The 17,456-nt window shown below is 45.1% G+C and overlaps 1 protein-coding gene across 3 annotated transcripts in view; it reads left to right on the top strand.

The window, feature by feature from the left end:
• The window catches only part of LOC137432370 (uncharacterized), a 67,037-nt gene extending 49,937 nt beyond the window's left edge, over nucleotides 1–17,100 (top strand). For all 3 annotated transcript variants that reach the window (XM_068124245.2, XM_068124246.2, XM_078783134.1), the window contains exons 10-11: nucleotides 4,894–5,015; nucleotides 16,685–17,100. In XM_068124245.2, the coding sequence (XP_067980346.2) occupies nucleotides 4,894–5,015; nucleotides 16,685–16,746 (184 nt within the window). In that variant the 3' untranslated portion in view covers nucleotides 16,747–17,100. The remainder of the gene's footprint in view (nucleotides 1–4,893; nucleotides 5,016–16,684) is intronic.
• Nucleotides 17,101–17,456: the final 356 nt, after the last annotated feature.

The following is a 17,456-nucleotide window of genomic DNA, read 5'->3' as shown; positions in this document are numbered from 1 at the left end:
TCGCAGATTTGCTCAAGCTCTGTTAACTTGGATGGGGAGCATCGGTGAACAGCAATCTTCAATTCTTTCCACAGATTCTCAATGGGGTTCAGTCTGGGCTTTGGCTGGGCCCCTCAAGGACTTTTACGTTCTTGTTCTAAATCCATTCCAGTGTTACTTTGGCTGTGTGCTTGGGGTCATTGTCCTGTTGGAACATAAAGCTTCACCGCAGTCTCAGGTCATTTTCACTCTAAAGCAGGTTGGCCTCCAGGATTTTCCTGTATTTGGCTCCATTCATTGTTCCCTTTATCCTTACAAGTCTCCCAGTTTCTGCCACTGAAAAGCATCGCCATAGCATGATGCTGCCATGATGTTATGCTTCACGGTAGGGATTGTGTTAGATTGGTGATGAGCTGTGCTCTGTTTCCACCAGATGTAGTGATTTGCATTCAGGCCAATGAGTTCAGTTATCATCTTATCAGATCACATAATCATTTGCCTCATGTTTCACGTGCCTTTTTGTCAGGAGTGGTTTCCATCTGGCCACTCTCCCAGAAACCCTAGATTTGTGAAGTGCTGCAGAGACTTTTGTTCTTCCAGCAGGTTCTCCTATCTCAGCGAAGGAACTCTATAGTTCTGTCAGAGTGGTCATTGGGTTCTTGTTCACCTCCCTGACCAAGGTCCTTCTTGCCAGGTTGCTCAGCTTCGTCAGACAATGAGGGGACATACGAACGGACAAACACTGTTCTCGACGGCTTTGCGCTATGGGCTACGCCGTAAAAAAAAAAAAAAAAAAAAGGAAACCTGTGTGCCTGTGCCTTAGCTAATTTCCCTGCCTAATCATTAAATGGTATATTATGCAAGTTAATTGTAAAACGGAAGTAGATGTTCGGTTTAATTAAGTTATTAGTGTAGTAAGAAGGGGTTTGGTGGGCCATATGGTCTCTTTCTGTGTCTAAGTTTCCTCGTATGTTCCATTAAGTTTAACTAAATGCCAATAGCGGCTCTACCAGCACGTCACTAGGTGGTATCTGCTATTCCTGGTTCAAAGCACCTTCAGTTACATGGGGAGAAATGGATAGAGAAATACCCATGGTGTGCACATTACCGACTATGAGACTATTTATTTATTCGTATGCGGCCTGTGGCTGCTTAGTTGCACCATTTCCTGGGGGCGCGGCTGTGCTGCTGATGCGGTGCCCCCCTTACCAGCTAGCTGGTACTCATTTTGCCAACCTTGGAAGGATGACAGGCTGAGTTGACCCGCCTGGTGTTATTTCAACAGCATGACAGGGGCTTGAACTCAAGACCTTTGGATCTTCAGCCAGCCACCTTAACCGTTAAGCCACCACCAGACTTTATGGGACAATGAGGTACTGCAATACAGTACAGTACTTGTTTTCCTGATGTTGTTATGGAAATTGTTTAGGCTTTGAACAATGATGGAGGTTTAATATACGTATTATTATTATCATTATTATTGACGAGAGTTTTTCTAGCAACTATTAAGGCATAAAAGGGTTGGCGTCAGGAAGGGCATCCGGCCGTAAAACATTGCTTCAAAAAGGGGACCGAAAAACAACAACAACCACGGTTCCCGAAAAAGGCCAACCCCTGCTTTGCAGGGAAAAATGGCCTCTAAAGGTGGTTATTTTTTTATATTTATATTAAGGCATCCAAGCAATAACACCTACATTCCAACGAAGAATTCATGAGACTCCTTCAAATTTAGCATTTTTGAAATGTCAAAACTACAACCATAGAGAAAACTGTTTTTCTTGTCAAAAATAGGCATTTGTTTCAGTTGCTATGGATGCCTTCATAGTGAAGGAAGGGGTCAGGAGATAAGGCTACAAATGTTCAAATCATAATCGTTATTGATGTTTAACTGATACATACCAGTTTTCTCCATTGAAGTCCAGCAAGCTCCTGATGTTGAAAATAAATGGTCAGTTTTAATTGGCCAGTATTGGACATTTTATTTTAGAGATATTTTTTCTATTTTTTCGGTGTTGCCTTTCTGAGAAATAAAAATGATAAAAATTTCTGAGAAATATATATATAGGTAGAGAGATACATATTTGACTAAGGAAGCACACCAACCCTGTGACATGACACTGACGTCATGCACAAATTATACCAGTCAAGTTAGGGGGTTCAACCTGTATGTATATATATGTATATATATGTATATATATATATATATATATATATATATATATATATATATATATATATATATATATATTGTTACGGTATGCGGTTAAGGATGGTATGTTTGCCGAGCGGAGGCTCCGCGACCGAACAGTTGTTCCCCGACTAAACCCGATTCACCCAAACGTTGGCCGTATCGCGCCACAGATATTCAATGGGGAAAAGACTAAGACGACGAATGCAAAGAGGAAGAAGAAGATGTACAGAAGAGTAACGGGGTTTATTATTATTTACACACACATAAGCAAAAAGAGCAGTCACGGGTATTTACAGCGGACATGAAAAAACAGGTAACACAGTGCAAAGTACTAGCTTATTCAGACTTAGTTTACTACCCAGGACAGCACGAACAAAACAAACTCACGTACGCAAATGGATGGAAGGGTAGGAATCGTTTGGAGGGATGAGCAGGTGGGATCACAGGGCACAGCGAGCAGGTCCACTCCGGGCGGGAAGCGAGAAGCCGGCAGCTCCTTGTATTCGGCTTCACAGCGCACGCCGGCAGGGTCACTCGCTGGTTGAAACGGGGCTGGTTGAAGCGGCTCTTTGTCAAAGGCTTTTCGTATCTCTCACGCAACTCTGGTGCCACTCTGAACTCTCTCCCGGTGGACTGCCAACCCTCTTATGCACCTGGACTCATCTGCCGTATCCCTCGTGTAGCTTGTCCCAGCGATCGTCGCACCCTTCTGTCCAAACGTTCAGCGCGGGTCTGTCACGCCCCCTTCGGTTTCGGTACCGCCCTCCTCCCCCGTGCTCCGTTTCGTGACCTTGTATGGTAATCCCACGGGCTTGTCTCCTTATTTGGGCATGGCGCCGACCGCACGCCCCTCGTGGCGAGCCACGGGCTTGTTTCCTTATTTGGGCATGGAGCTGAACAGCCCCGCCCTTCGTGGCGTGCCCTCGGCTTGCCTCTCCCGGGCGACCCCGCCCCTCCTGTTCAAACAGAGCACGGAGCACATATTCACTATAGCAGCGAAATGAGAGGGCATGCACCCCACGCTTGTGAACTGCTTTACCCGCAGATGGAGAGTTTGGCTGGGAAATGGAAGTATTGAAGGGGAGCTATTCTTAATTGATTCGGTGCAATGGAGTATTATTCTAATGGAAGACAAGGCCTTACTCTAAAACACATAATAAGATATAAGCTACTGAACAAGGGTTTTATCGGGTCCTGCAATGTGGTGTTTCATGGAATAACTACCGAGACGCCCTTTTTACCTTTACACAACTCTGGAGGCAGGAGGGGCCATATCCAACCAAGGTTACACAACAATTTACCACTGCAATACACACAATCAAAAAAATGCAATCCTCATATCCGCAACAATATATATATATATATATATATATATATATATACATATATATATATATATATATATATATATATATATATATATATATATATATATATATATAAAAGTTCAAAACACACCTGGTCACAAGTGTGCCGCACTGACCGGGTCCTCAGTCGAGGTCCTCAGCATCATCCCGTTTCGGCCCTTCAACCTCGATACGGTCAGCCAAAGTGGGCCAGCAGGGGCACATACACATCCCCATGCAGCAACTACACCTGGATGCGTACATACCCCCACCCCCAGCCAGTGTGAACGCAGACTACAACAACAACACCTCCACATCCAGAATCCACAGCACCAAACAAACATGGTGGAACACTCAAACACCCACCTTTATACCCTTCACCACTCACCAACAAAACACACCAGATCATTCATACACACACATACACACACACACATGCACACACATACACACACATACACACACATACACACACAACACCAACCAACCACCTACCTTTACAACATACACCACTCAACATACAAAAACACACACTCATGCAAAAATTCGTTCATGCAAAAACACACACCCTCACCCACTCACTCACTCACATACACAAAATAAGAAATAATAATAGTAAAAAAATAAATAAATAAATAAATAAAGAAATAAATAACCACACACAACCAACTTACACCGTTCGACGTTCCTCCATAAACTTCCTCCATATCCAAAGTGAGCCTTTCAAGGCAACTTGGGCCACCTTGTCACACATCCACCTTCTTTCTGTCCCACACACTCCCAGCCGAGCAAGAAATGTATAAAAGGAATTGCCAATATACCCTCTGCACCCCACCTCAAATGGCTGACACGAAACTCGCCAACCCTTCTCCCGGCACTCTGCCTCCAGCTCACTGTACTTTCCTCTCTTCCTCTCGTGCACCTCCTCCATGTTCTCTTCCCAAGGTACCGACAATTCCCCTAAGATGACCTGTCTTGTTGCACCTGACCAAATGACAATGTCAGGCCGCAACCTTGTCACACAGATCTCCTCTGGGAATACCAATTGTGGCTTTAGGTCTGCCACCACCTGCCAATCACAAACATCTGACAGTCCTCTTGCTTTCCACCTCCTCCTCTTTCCACCTCTGACCACTTGGCCCTCTTTGACAAACCACACCTCTCCTCCATCTATATATACACCACACCTCTCTATATATATACATATATTGTAATATAGATAATAATGTAGAAGTTGAAAAATTCAATCATACATCATAAGATAGTGGTAATGTTCATCCAATTATACGGTGTGGAGGCATGTCATTGATTTAAATGTTTTTGAATCTATTCAGAGACTTAATAAGTAATTGGTAAATCCAATTCTCATGAATGCAGATTTCAAACTGAAGATTCTGACTGGGGACCTTACCTGGTACGTGTGGGTGACCTTACCGCGCGTTCAGCCTATCAAGAATACTGGTCTCTACTTGACAGCGATGGGCAACCACTGTCATTAGGTTTGTCATTCGACACAGAAATAAAGTGTATATATTGTTACGTGTATGGGCTACAGGGCAATTATCATAGTGTATAGGGCCTTAGCATAAGCAGTGTGCTAACCGAGAATAGTTCATTCTTGCCTGTGTTTTGAATTTCACGTTTATGCTAAGATGGTCCTGTTTTTGTATACCTTGGGAGGGTAGTCGGGGAGGGGGGGGGGGGGGTGGGGAGTGGGGAGGGGGGGGGGGGGGGTGGGGAGTGGGAAGGGGGTCTTTCCTCCCCATCTGAACCGGCAAAGACAAGGCAAGGAAAAGGTGGGGTCCCCAAGAGGACAATGGTAAAGTTCACTCCTGTACAAGTTACTTCTGATCAGGATTCAATACCTGACCTGACGATAGATATAGTACAGCACAGTGTCATTTGCACACGTTTTAAAAAACGATGGAGAAGGCATCTCGTACTGGGTAGACAAAATATGGCAAGCATACATTCCGTTTCCAAAAAAACCTAAATTCTGTCTTTCCGAGCCTCTTCCCTTGACTGCTCCAAGGGATGTCCAAGCAAGCCTCTTCCAACTGATTGTCTCCATCACCTTACATCAGTGGTGCCCCTGGGAGGTGTTTTCACCACCAGGGTGAGACAAAAACACAGGCAACTAGAACAGCACTCGGTAGAGCACCTACCTCCACCAGGCTGAACATCTTACGTTTTGTATCCCACTGAGAGGCCGGATATGCATCCGGCCATTAACCAAAATTTAATCGGCTTGTTTTCATCATGTACCCAACTCATCCACCAAGTTTTGTCATAATCCGTCCACAACCTTTTGAAATATCATGCTATGTATCCTTTTTGGCTCCGTCTCTCAATGGTGAAGAATCACTTATAAAAATAAAACAAATTCTCAAATCTGGATTCGGATCTTCACCTACCCTCTCCACCTCCCACCCCATTCGGATGGTAGGATGGAGGAGAGAGGGTGACAAGGAGCTTCCTCGAAATCTGATCCTGGTCATTGCTAATTGGTTGGTGTTGTGAACACTTGCACTAACATTCTCTAAGAGAAAACTGATTCATAATTCCAATGTACCATACGCTGTTACTGAACGTTGGTTCTACCCAAGCAGTTTTTTGGCCTGGAATCATGCTGAGCATCCTGCAATTCCTCTCCCAGCAGTAGTCAGGGCAGGAATTTGTAATTTGTTCATGGTTCTGGCAATAACTCGCCTCGTCTTTGTGAACGACCCCGTGGGATTTTTTAACATCCACCAACAAATGCTGGCAGATGTGATGCCCAGTTTAATGTCCATCCAAGGGACTGCACAAACATTTATGAATCACCTAACACCGAGATGACAGTTTATAGCTGGGTCGGGAATTGAACCCAGGCTGGATGGCATAAAGGAGAGTGTGCATACCTCTAGGCCAGGGGTAAGCAAACTATGGCCTGAGGGTCGGATCTATCCCGCAAAGAGATTCCGTCTGGCCCGCATAAGACGCATTCTGTTCGGACTTCCGACCCTCGGAATGCTCACTTCCCTTGTATTGCACTCGCCGCACCATGCGCAAAAATGCAGGCACAGAGCTCACACTAACAGACCAACATGAAAACCATGCCATTCCATGTTTAAATTGTATACAGGCCTCACTTTCGGCAATTAACTAGAAAGTAAAGATAAACTATTTTAACCTCCAATAACTACTCTGTTATCATTACGGCCCACGCTCGAACAGCCCTATGACGATCTGGTCCACCTCTAGAAAAAGGTTGCTTAAGAAAGTATTCACACCCCTTGGCTTTTTCCACATTTTGTTGTTACAGCCTGAATAAAAAAATCAATTTAATTGAGATTTTTTTTTGTCACTGATCTACACATTATATACCCCATAATGTCAAAGTGGAAATTTTTTTTAGAATTTTTAACAAATTTATTTGAAATAAAATGCAGAAATATCTAATTTACACAAGTATTCAACCCCCCTGAGTCAATACTTCCTCTGGCAGCTTCGTCTTCTTGGATATGTCTATATCAGCTTTGCACATATGAATTTGGGGAGTTTCTCCCATTCTTCCTTGCAGATTTGCTCAAGGTCTGTTAACTTGGATGGGGAGCATCGGTGAACTGCAATTTTCAATTCTTTCCACAGATTCTCAATGAGATTCAAGTCTGGGCTTTGGGTGGACCACTCAAGGACTTTCAAATTCTTGTTCTGAAGCCATTCCAGTGTTGCTTTGTCTGTATACTTGGGGTCATTGTCCTGTTGGAACGTAAATCTTCGTCACAGTTTAAGGTCTTTTGCACTCTGAAGCAGGTTTTCTTCAAGGATTTGCCTGTATTTGGCTCCATTCATTGTTCCCTCGATCCTCACAAGTCTCCCAGTCCCTGCCACTGATAAGCATTCCCATAGCATGATGCTGCCTCCAACATGCTTCACAGTAGGGATGGTGACAGATTGGTTATGAGCTGTTCTCAGTTTCCACCAGATGTAGTGCTTTACACTCAGGCCAGAGAGTTCCATTTTCGTCTCATCAGACCACATAATCTTTTGTCTCATGCTCTGAGTCTTTCTCGTGCCGTTTTGCAAACTCCCGGCATGCTGTCATGTGCCTTTTTCTCAGGAGCAGCTTCTGTCTGGCCACTCTCCCAGAATGCCTAGAATTGTGAAGTGCTGCAGAGACTGTTGTCCTTCTGGCAGGTTCTCCCATCTCAGCCAAGGAACTCTATAGTTCTGTCAGAATGGTCATTGGGTTCTTGGTCACCTCCCTGACCAAAGTCCTTCTTGCCTGGTTGCTCAGTTTGGTCGGACGTCCAGCTCTAGGAAGAGTCTGGGTAGTTCCATGCTCTTTCCATTTTCATATGATGGAGCTCACTGTGCTCTTGGGAACTTTCAACATTTTAGAAATTGTTTTCTGCCCTTCCTCAGATCTATGCCTCCTCACAATTATATCTCAGAGTTCTACGGACAGTTCCTTGGATTTCATGGTAGAGTTTCTTCTCTGATATGCACTGTCAACTGTGGGACCTCATACAGAAAGGTGAGTTTCTTTCTAAATTATGTCCAATGAATAGAATTGGCCACAGGTGGACTCCAATCAAGTTGTAGAGACGTCTCAAGGGTGATCAAGGAAATTTGATGCACCTGAGCACAATTTGGTGTGTCATGGCAAAAGGGATCGAATGCTTATTGACTTCAGCTTTTCATTGAAGACATTTTTAGCTTTTCATTTTTAATTATTTTGTAAATTTTTCAAAAAAAAATTACAACTTTGACATTATGCTGTATTATTGACATTATGTGTAGATTAGTGACAAAAAAAAACTTCAATTCAATCAATTTTAAATTGAGGCTGTAACACAGCAAAATGTGAAAAAGCCAAGGGGTGTGAATACTTTATAATGGCTAATTGTATAGGATCAGTACGAAGGTAATACCTCATATTTTCAAAATGGATGCCCCGCTACATGTGCATACTCATACAGTTCTGGGCCGATTACATCCAAGCTTGCTACATATGATCAGCATGACCCCAATTAGTGCATTGGGTGTTTTTATCTTTGCCAGTGGTCTTTGGGGATGAAGGGGAGGGGGAGGGCAAATTATGTAAGTAAATGTGTATCGCGCAGTGCCGCTCCAGGTGGGGGAGGGTACTACAAGCCCACCCTTTACGGTACAGTATTCCTGTCCCCACGTTTTCCAGTGCAGCGAGGTGTTTTGGAGAAGTAGTTTGAATTTCACATTTGAATAAGGACAACAACATAACCCCCTTGGCCCATGCCTCTAGTTTATTATAATTGATAGATGTACAAATGCCTGCTCAGGTTACTTTCAGTTTAACTTCAGGCCTGACTTTCCGGTTCATGAAAACACTCGAGCCAAATATTTTCCCTGTCCAACTCAACGAGAACGTGAGAATATTTGGCACTGTTAATGAAGAAGAAGAAGTAATAGTAGTAGTAGTAGTAATAGTAATAGTAATAGTAATAGTCAGAAACAAGTCAGGAGATGACGATGGTTCACGAGCGAGCAGTATTCAATGACAAAGGTCAAAACCGACATTGAAAATATATAAATAGGAATGTATTATCTGTTATGAGACTCTTTAGCTACACAATACCGAAAATTCGGTTCGATTCCGACAACTTTGAAAATTTGACCTTTGTGACCTTCGAAGGTCAAAGGTCGAAGATTCTGAAATTTGTTGGAAAACTTGTATTTCATGATGTATGTGATAATATAAAAACATGTACGACATTTCACCCTATCAGGAAGTAATGTAATAAAACCATCAAAAATCGACTTTACTAAATTTCGTGACCTTGTGAGCTTGACCTTGGGGCGAAAATGAAAAATTGAGCTACGTGGGGCTAGACACATGACATTGGCCTAACCAAATACCGAAACCCCTGTCAGATTCCACCAAACCCCTCGGAGAAGATGTAGCTTGAACCTGATTACCCCCAAAAAGACATCTTTTTCGGGCGTCGCTCCGCCCACAATGGGCGCAATACCCCCACTCTAGGCAGGACACAACTAGATCATGATATCAACCTCCCACCCAAGTTTCATCAAGATAGGATGATATCATCGGGTCGTTATGCTGCGGACAGACAGACACACAGACACACATCCATGACGAATATAGTGGTCACTCTGTTTGATAACTCATGAACCAATATATTCTCGATGTCTTTAGTTAAGTGGTCAGACAATGTGACAGAAACAGATATCACTATATACTCTTCCGGGTAGGATTGGAGTGGGTAGGGCAGAATAACTTTACAAGTATTTTATTCTAATTTACAGATATTTGTAGCTCCCATCTCACTCTTCTTCAGACATTGAAATAAGCACTCCTTTTTTTTTTCTTTCTTTTTTGTATACTGAATCGAGGCTCGTGAAAGAGCTGACATTTATTTCACAAACAAATCAAACAGACAAACAAAATATATAAAAAGAGGGAGCGGAAGACAAGATGGGGAGAGAAGGGGAAGCACACAAACACAACATTTGAGAGCAGGGAGATGTGTGGGAGGGAGAGGGCTTGGTGGGAGGAGGCGTGGGAAGGGGGGGGGGGGGGGGGAGGGGAGAAGTATAAAACACAAGGACACCAAGGACTTCCAGGACAGAAGTTGGTATTTCAAAAAAGTGTAGGATTTGGGGTGAAATTAGCGGGGGTAGAAAAGATCAAGGTTTTGGATGGGGGAAGATAAGAGATGGTGGTGAACAGCTGTTTTAAAGACCTGGAGGGAGGAGTGGGATTGAAGAGAGTGAGGGAGTTTGTTCCAGAGGCGGGAGAAAAGAGGAATGAAGGAGTGAAGGTGAGCAGAGAGTCTTGATTTTGGCAGTTTAACCATAAGAGGGTTGCAGGCAGATCTTGTGCGACCTGTAGGAATATTTGCGGGACAGAGCCCAGAGAGAGCTGGGGGAGCAAGGCCGGAGAGGAGTCGGTATAAGACGGAAAGACCACCAACCTGCCTGCGGTGCGTGAGTGAAAGGCCCTCGGAGTTAGCTTCATCGCGGGAGATTCCAATGATTCTGAACGCTTTGGTTTCAACAGCGTGAAGACGGGCTAGGTGTGAGGCAGGAGCACCAGCCCAGAGGGGAGAGCAGTATTCCATTGAGCTGCAGATGAAAGCCTTGTATGTGGTGAGGAGCTCAGGTGTGCCAAGGAAGGACTTCGCATGACGGAGGATGCCCAGTCGGCGACTGGCTTTGGAGGCCAGATTTGAAATGTGGTTTTCCCAGGAAAGTGGTTTTCCCACTTTAGTGGGGGGGCCAATGTAGCAGATTGAAATGCCCGGTGAAATTGCTTGTTAATTTTTGGACACTGGTTGGGCTGTCTTTAGGGATGATATAAGTTCTAGAAAAAATATGTCTCCAATTGTTTCAAGTTCTTTATGGCGGCCATTTTGGATTTTCAAAATGGCGGATGTCGAAAACGTAAAATTCCATTATCTTGGCTTCTAAATGACCTAGAGTTTCGATTCTGGTGTCCAGTTGTACATTTTTGGGGATAGAGAATTGAATGAAACCTTCTTTAATAACCTACAAGGGATAAAAATAGGTTTTTATGGCACAGCCGAACCAGTGTCCAAAATCTAACTTAATGCACATCTATCTTAATTGTTATTTGTTATTTGTATGTTCCAGATTCGTGACCCTGAGCTATGATGGAGCCAAAAAGCAAGAAAACCAAGAAAGAAACTGATTTCACACTTTGCATTCAGTGCCAGGATCCCCAAGGTGCACTAGTGACTGAGCCAGCACTGGGCTCATATGCAAAGTTTCTCCAGTTCATCCAGGAGAGGGCACGATATGGTGATGCCGACTTCAAACAGATCAGCGAACGATTAAGCTGTTTCACTGCCACTGACTTGAGGAACAATAAAGCAAAGTGGCACCGGGCATGTTATGGATCTACATGCAACACTGCTCACCTGGAGCGTGCTAGAGTTCGCCACCAGAAAGCCTGCGAACATGGCGACACCCAGCATCTTCATAAGAGGTGTGGACGTCCTTCTTCTGCACCTGCCGCTGCAAGTACCTCAGGTTCTACGCAAGACGAGACTCTTCGCTTCACACGTTCATCATCAACTCCATTCAACAGAGACCTTTGTTTCTTCTGTCAAGAGGTCACTAAGGAAAGTGTACATGTTGTATGCACGTTCAACGCAGGTAAACAGCTGAAGAAAGCTGTTGAAGAAGGCAGCAACCACAAGTGGAAAGTTCAGCTGAGTGCTGCCATCAGTGCACATGATGCTCATGCGATCGACGTCAAGTATCATCTCCCATGCTGGGTGCAGAATGTCCAACGTGCTCCCAAGAGTGGGACATCAAGTGATGACAAAGAACACATACTGCAAGAAACTAATGTTATCAAAATAGCCGCAGACATTGAGTTTGTCAGCCTTGTTCGCTCTCTACTCCAAGCTGGTGAAATTCTCAACATGTCTGACCTGAAGTCGGTTTACTCCAGGATTCTTGACAATAATGGTGTGCACAATGTCCCATCACCTACTACCCAAGGCATGAAGGAGAAAATCAACTCTCACATTGATGACGTTCACTTCATGAAACCAAAACGTCGAAACGAGTCAGACTGTGTATTCTCCACTGCCGTGCGTGATGCAGCTGTCGAAGATGCAATGACGAAGACAAATGAAAAAAACATCGAACAACTGTTTGAGAGTGCCTCTGTTCTCCGCAGTGCCATTGCTTGTCAGAACAAGCACCCATGGCAATTTGAAGGAGAAATGAACACTGATGATGCTGAAAAGCATGTACCCAAAGTACTCTATGCTTTCCTCCGCTGGCTACTGGAAGGACCAGCCACGAGCATTGAGCCAGAGACTATGCGCTCAGCCACTATTCATCGAGATGTTATAACCATCAGTCAGAACATCATGTACGGCTACAAGTCAAAACGCCAAGTCACGTACAAGCCCAAAGAGCCAGATGCACCATTCCGCCATCGCTTAGAATGGCCACAGCAGCTTGCCGTTGCCATTGTAGTCCATCAGTCCACCAGAAACAAGAAGCTTCTGGATTTCCTGCATGGGTTCGGTCTGTCTGTTGATTATAGTCGGATCTTGCGGTTGGAGACACAGCTGGCCAACTCAGTCATAGAGTCTACGACAGAACAGGGTGTATACTTTCCAAGAACCATGCGCATAGGGACGTTTGTCTTCTTTGCAGTGGACAACAGTGACTTCAATGAAGACACACCTGATGGGAAGCGGACACTCCATGCTACAGCCTGGGCACTCTACCAACGACGGGAACATGCACCCTCCACAGATGAACATAGAACACTGACACTACATGACCGAAAGGCCAGACACCGCTCACTCAAGGTTCTGACTGCTCCAGACTTTGTTCCTTGCCAAGCACCAAACAAACAATCTGCCACAGGTACCACGTATAGCTTCAAGACACGGTCAAACCCAGATGTCACCAAGCCGTACTCTGCGACGGACACAGTGTGGCTACTTTCACGCACAATCATGCGAACAGCTGAAGCTGAGGACGTACAAGACGACATCATCCCACCAGATGACCAGCTGCAAGCTGCAGAACCCCAGCATGCTGACCCTGTTGGGTCACTCGTCCACGATCCAAAACAACCACCTGGCAGTAGGATCAAGCATCACGATATCCCAACTTGGACAGCCTACAACTCACTGCTCTCCTCTTCGAAGCCTCTGACAGAGGTCAACGCCCTGCCATTGGTAGCAGCACCAGCCCATGAATGGCAAACACTGATAACAGTCTTGAAACAGACACAGCAAATCAACTGCATGGTCATGGGTCCCGATAGGAAGACAGTGATCACCTTAGACATGGCCCTGTATGAGCGAGCCAAACAGCTGGAGATGACCAGAGATGACTGCAAAGGCAAGTGGGTACTGCGACTAGGGGAGATGCACACTGTGATGGCTGCACTGAGGGCTGCTGGGAATGCCATAGAGGACAGTGGTCTTGACGAGGCTTGGTCTGAGGCTGATATCTATGGCCCAACAACGACCAGACAAATACTGGAAGCCAAGCACATGAAGAGGGCTTTGGAGGCCCACATCACCACTGTCCAAGCCCTCTTCGACCTCTATGTGGACGAATTCTTCCAAGAGCATCCCCATCTGAGGGGCCCATGTACCCAGTCAGCACAACAGGTTGCCCAGAGCTGTCATCTACACAACCGAGAGGAGATGACAAGCGCGCAGAACAACATGCTAGCTGTCCTCGAGTCAAACGAAGTCCTGGAGGCCATGGCAAAGTTTGATGAGAGGAAAGAAGCCAAGAGTCCACTGTTCAAGTTTGTGCGACGCTACATGCGGATGATAATGCTGATATACACATTCATCCGTGCCACCCGTGATGGACAATTTGAGCTTCACCTGTCTTCACTGGATGAGATGTGCATATACTTCTTTGCACATGACAAACAGAAATATGCCAGGCTGACTCCCCGGTACCTTGCAGAGATGAAGGCCCTGAAGATGACAGATCCAGGGATCTACCAAGAGTTCATGGATGGGAACTTCAGTGTCCATAAGAATGAAATCCCCTTCTGTGCTGTAGATGTGGACCATGCACTGGAGCACATCAACAGGATCATGAAGGTGACAGGGGGTATTGTGGGCATTACCCAGAATGCCAGTGCCCGCGAAAGGTTCTTTCTGACAGCACCAGAGCTGAGTAGGCTTGCTGAAGAAGCCCGTCAGATGGCTGGCTCACAATCAGCTACACGCAAGGAGCACCACGACCTATCAACCACAGTCTGGGCTCGGCAGGAAGACAACATTCGTCGACTGAAGAATGTGATCAGAGAGTCCATGAATCCCATGACGCATGAGGGTGAAGACCTGACGACTATCATCACCAAGGTGGTGATGCCAGCTGAAGTACAGAAGGATGTCTGCAACCAAGATGAGATTGGTCAGAAAGCGTATAACACGTTTGTTGCAGAGCGCATCAACACAAATGAAATCAACCTTTGGGCCAGAATGGGAAAGGTCAAACTGAAGATGTGGAAGAGTGCCAGGAAAGCTGTGAAGCACAAACTGGCAGACAAGGTTGTAGAGCTGAAAGACGACAGGTCACTGTTTGCGCGCATGCTGATCGTGGCCCGCTCACGACCAGAGATCAACTTGAAGGATGCCATAGGTCAATATGAATTCACCGCGCTTCCACGAACCCTCTTTGCAATGGCTGGGACACTACTACCATGCACAGACAAAAGCAAGCTCATGGGCATCCTAGAAGATCTACCCAAGAAGTCAACTGGCACTGGTCAGCAGCCAGACGACGACAATCCTGAACATACTCCACCCCCTCCCAAGAAGGTGACTGTCATAGACGGCATGGCATTAGTGCAAGCAATGGGTAAGCCACAATGGGTCAAAACATGTGCCCAGTGGGCTGGCCATTTCAATGCAACACTGGACTGCAAGACCAACGGGTATGATGAAGTCCACCTCGTGTTTGACCGATATGATCTGCCAAATTCACTGAAAGAGGCCACATGGGAGAGGCGCCAAGGTGGCAAGCCGCCCACTGCTTACCACGTTCAAGACAGCACCCCGATTGGGAAACTGACAGCAAAACAGTTCCTGTCGCACACCAACACCAAAGATGAGCTAACTGTCTATCTGGCAAAGAAAGCTCTGTGTCACTTTGAGGGGACTACCAAGGTCTTCATCGTCACTTCAAGGCAGGATGTCTTCTCCAACTGCATGGATGTACAGCATCTCCGTAGCTCCCAGGAGGAGGCTGATACGAGGATCTTTCTTCACAGTCTAGATGCCGTCCGAAGAGGTGCAACACAGCTGTACATTCAGTCACCTGATACTGATGTATTCATCCTAGCACTCCACCGGTACCATGAACTATGCAAAGACACATACTTCATCACGGGTGTGGGGAACAAGAAGAGGCAAATCTCACTGGAACCAATAGTACATGAACTTGGTGTCAGGAAGGCTGCAGCCCTACCAGGATTCCATGCATTCACGGGAGCAGACCAGACTGGTCGGTTTGCCGGCAAGGGAAAGCTCACATGTTGGCAAGCCCTCAATAGGTGCTCTGTTGAGGTGGTATCTGCGTTTCATGACCTTGGGGCCTCTGAGGAGCTGAGAGCTGACACAGAAAGTGACATTGAGGCATTTGTATGCCAGCTGTATGAGCCTCGTACTACAGTTGTGGATGTGGGCAAGCTGAGGTGGAGACTGTTTACCAAGAAACAGCTAGAGGCACAGAAGCTGCCACCAACACGGGGAGCTTTACATGAAGCCATTGCTCGTGCACATTTCCAGGCCATGGTGTGGCATCAGGCTGATGTACCGGACCCCCAGCTTCCACAACCAACAGAACATGGATGGAGAGCAGAAGGAGATCAGCTGGTGCCCATCACAACCAAGGACCCTCCAGCCCCAGCTGCCATCACACATCTAATCAAATGTAACTGCAAGAAGACCCAATGCATGTCTCACTGCTCATGCAGGTCTCAGCATCTCAACTGTTCTGAGATGTGTATGTGTGGGGCAGATGAAGAGGTGTGTGGTAACACGGGTCAGGAGCGCCCCATGGGAATCGATAACACTGATGATGAGGAGGATGGAGATCCTTCAATGTAACAATGAACACTGCCAACTAAAAATATTGCACAAAGACATTATAAGTGTACATTTGAACACTAAAGTCCAGCCTTTATGTGATTTAGAAGTGAAAATGATGGAAAAAAATATATATATGTGTTGGCATAAGTGCGTGAAAATCCAAGATGGCTGCCATAAGAACCCTTTTGATCATATGTAGGTGTATAAATGTGTGTTTATTGGATTAAGTATCCGCAAATATGTACATTTGGACACCAAAATTAACACTCTAGGTCATTTAGAAGCCAAGCTAATGACAATTTCGGTTTTCAACAAACGCCATTTTGATAATCCAAAATGGCCGCTATAAAGAACTTGAAAAAAATGGAGACATATTTTTTCTACAACTTCTATCATCCCTAAAGACAACCCAACCAGTGTCCACAAATTAACATTTGAATTCAACGGGAAAACATTGGCCCCCCCACTACTTTGTGGTTTTGTGGTTTTCCCTCCTCTTGTGTTGTGCCCAAATTGGATTTCATCCTCACTAAATGACAACCTTAAGCGGAAACTTTGTGTTGTTTCAGGACTTGCAGACTACAAGATCTCTGAAAATGAAGAGATCACCTTTAAATTTACCACCTGGTAGCCTCAGTAAGGCGGACAATCAATCCGGGCCAATCTACGCTTTGTTAATCTGACTCTACTATACTTCTGGTAATTTTTATCGATTTAAAAACGTGGTGATTGTATATTATAATCATGCAATAGTTCCATGCTGCAACTTTAACAACCAATGTTTGTAATTCACTTACATCTTGCAAATGTAAGCTGCATACGGGTATTCTAGTAAGGGACAGGTATCGTGAATCGGACGCTTTTGTGATTTTGGTTTTGAATACAATCAATGGATGCTGTGAGTCTCAATAATTGTCATGTTTCTTCATCCTTGTTCTGCTTTGCACACAAGTGTCGCAATAAAACATTGCTTTAAAAAAAAGGATTACCTCTATTTGAGTGAAACTATTGTTGATCATCCAGGTAATTCAATGCATGCAGTGAGAGGACACAGTATGAGACATTGCTTTTACTGTATAAACAATTTGAGGATGAGGTTGCACATTATTTCCAGGAGATCCAAAGATTTTTATTGATCTTAAATTTTACCTTCGCCAACGAAGGTCGATGGGGGTTATAATTTTCACCCCTGTTTGTCTGTCTGCTTGTGAGCAGGATATCTCATGATATCAGGATATTGCATGGGGTAGTGATGGGCAGCACATTTGAAAAACTGAAGTGAAGAGGACGACATCATGGATATGGAGAGAATACCACAATTGAGAGGATCGGGGATGAATG

Source organism: Myxine glutinosa, chromosome 8 (assembly GCF_964187855.1).
Source record: "Myxine glutinosa chromosome 8, kmMyxGlut1.1, whole genome shotgun sequence".
NCBI classification, from domain to species: domain Eukaryota; kingdom Metazoa; phylum Chordata; class Myxini; order Myxiniformes; family Myxinidae; genus Myxine; species Myxine glutinosa.
The sequence above is the reverse complement of the archived record's forward strand: the minus strand, read 5'-3'. Positions and strand labels throughout refer to the sequence as shown.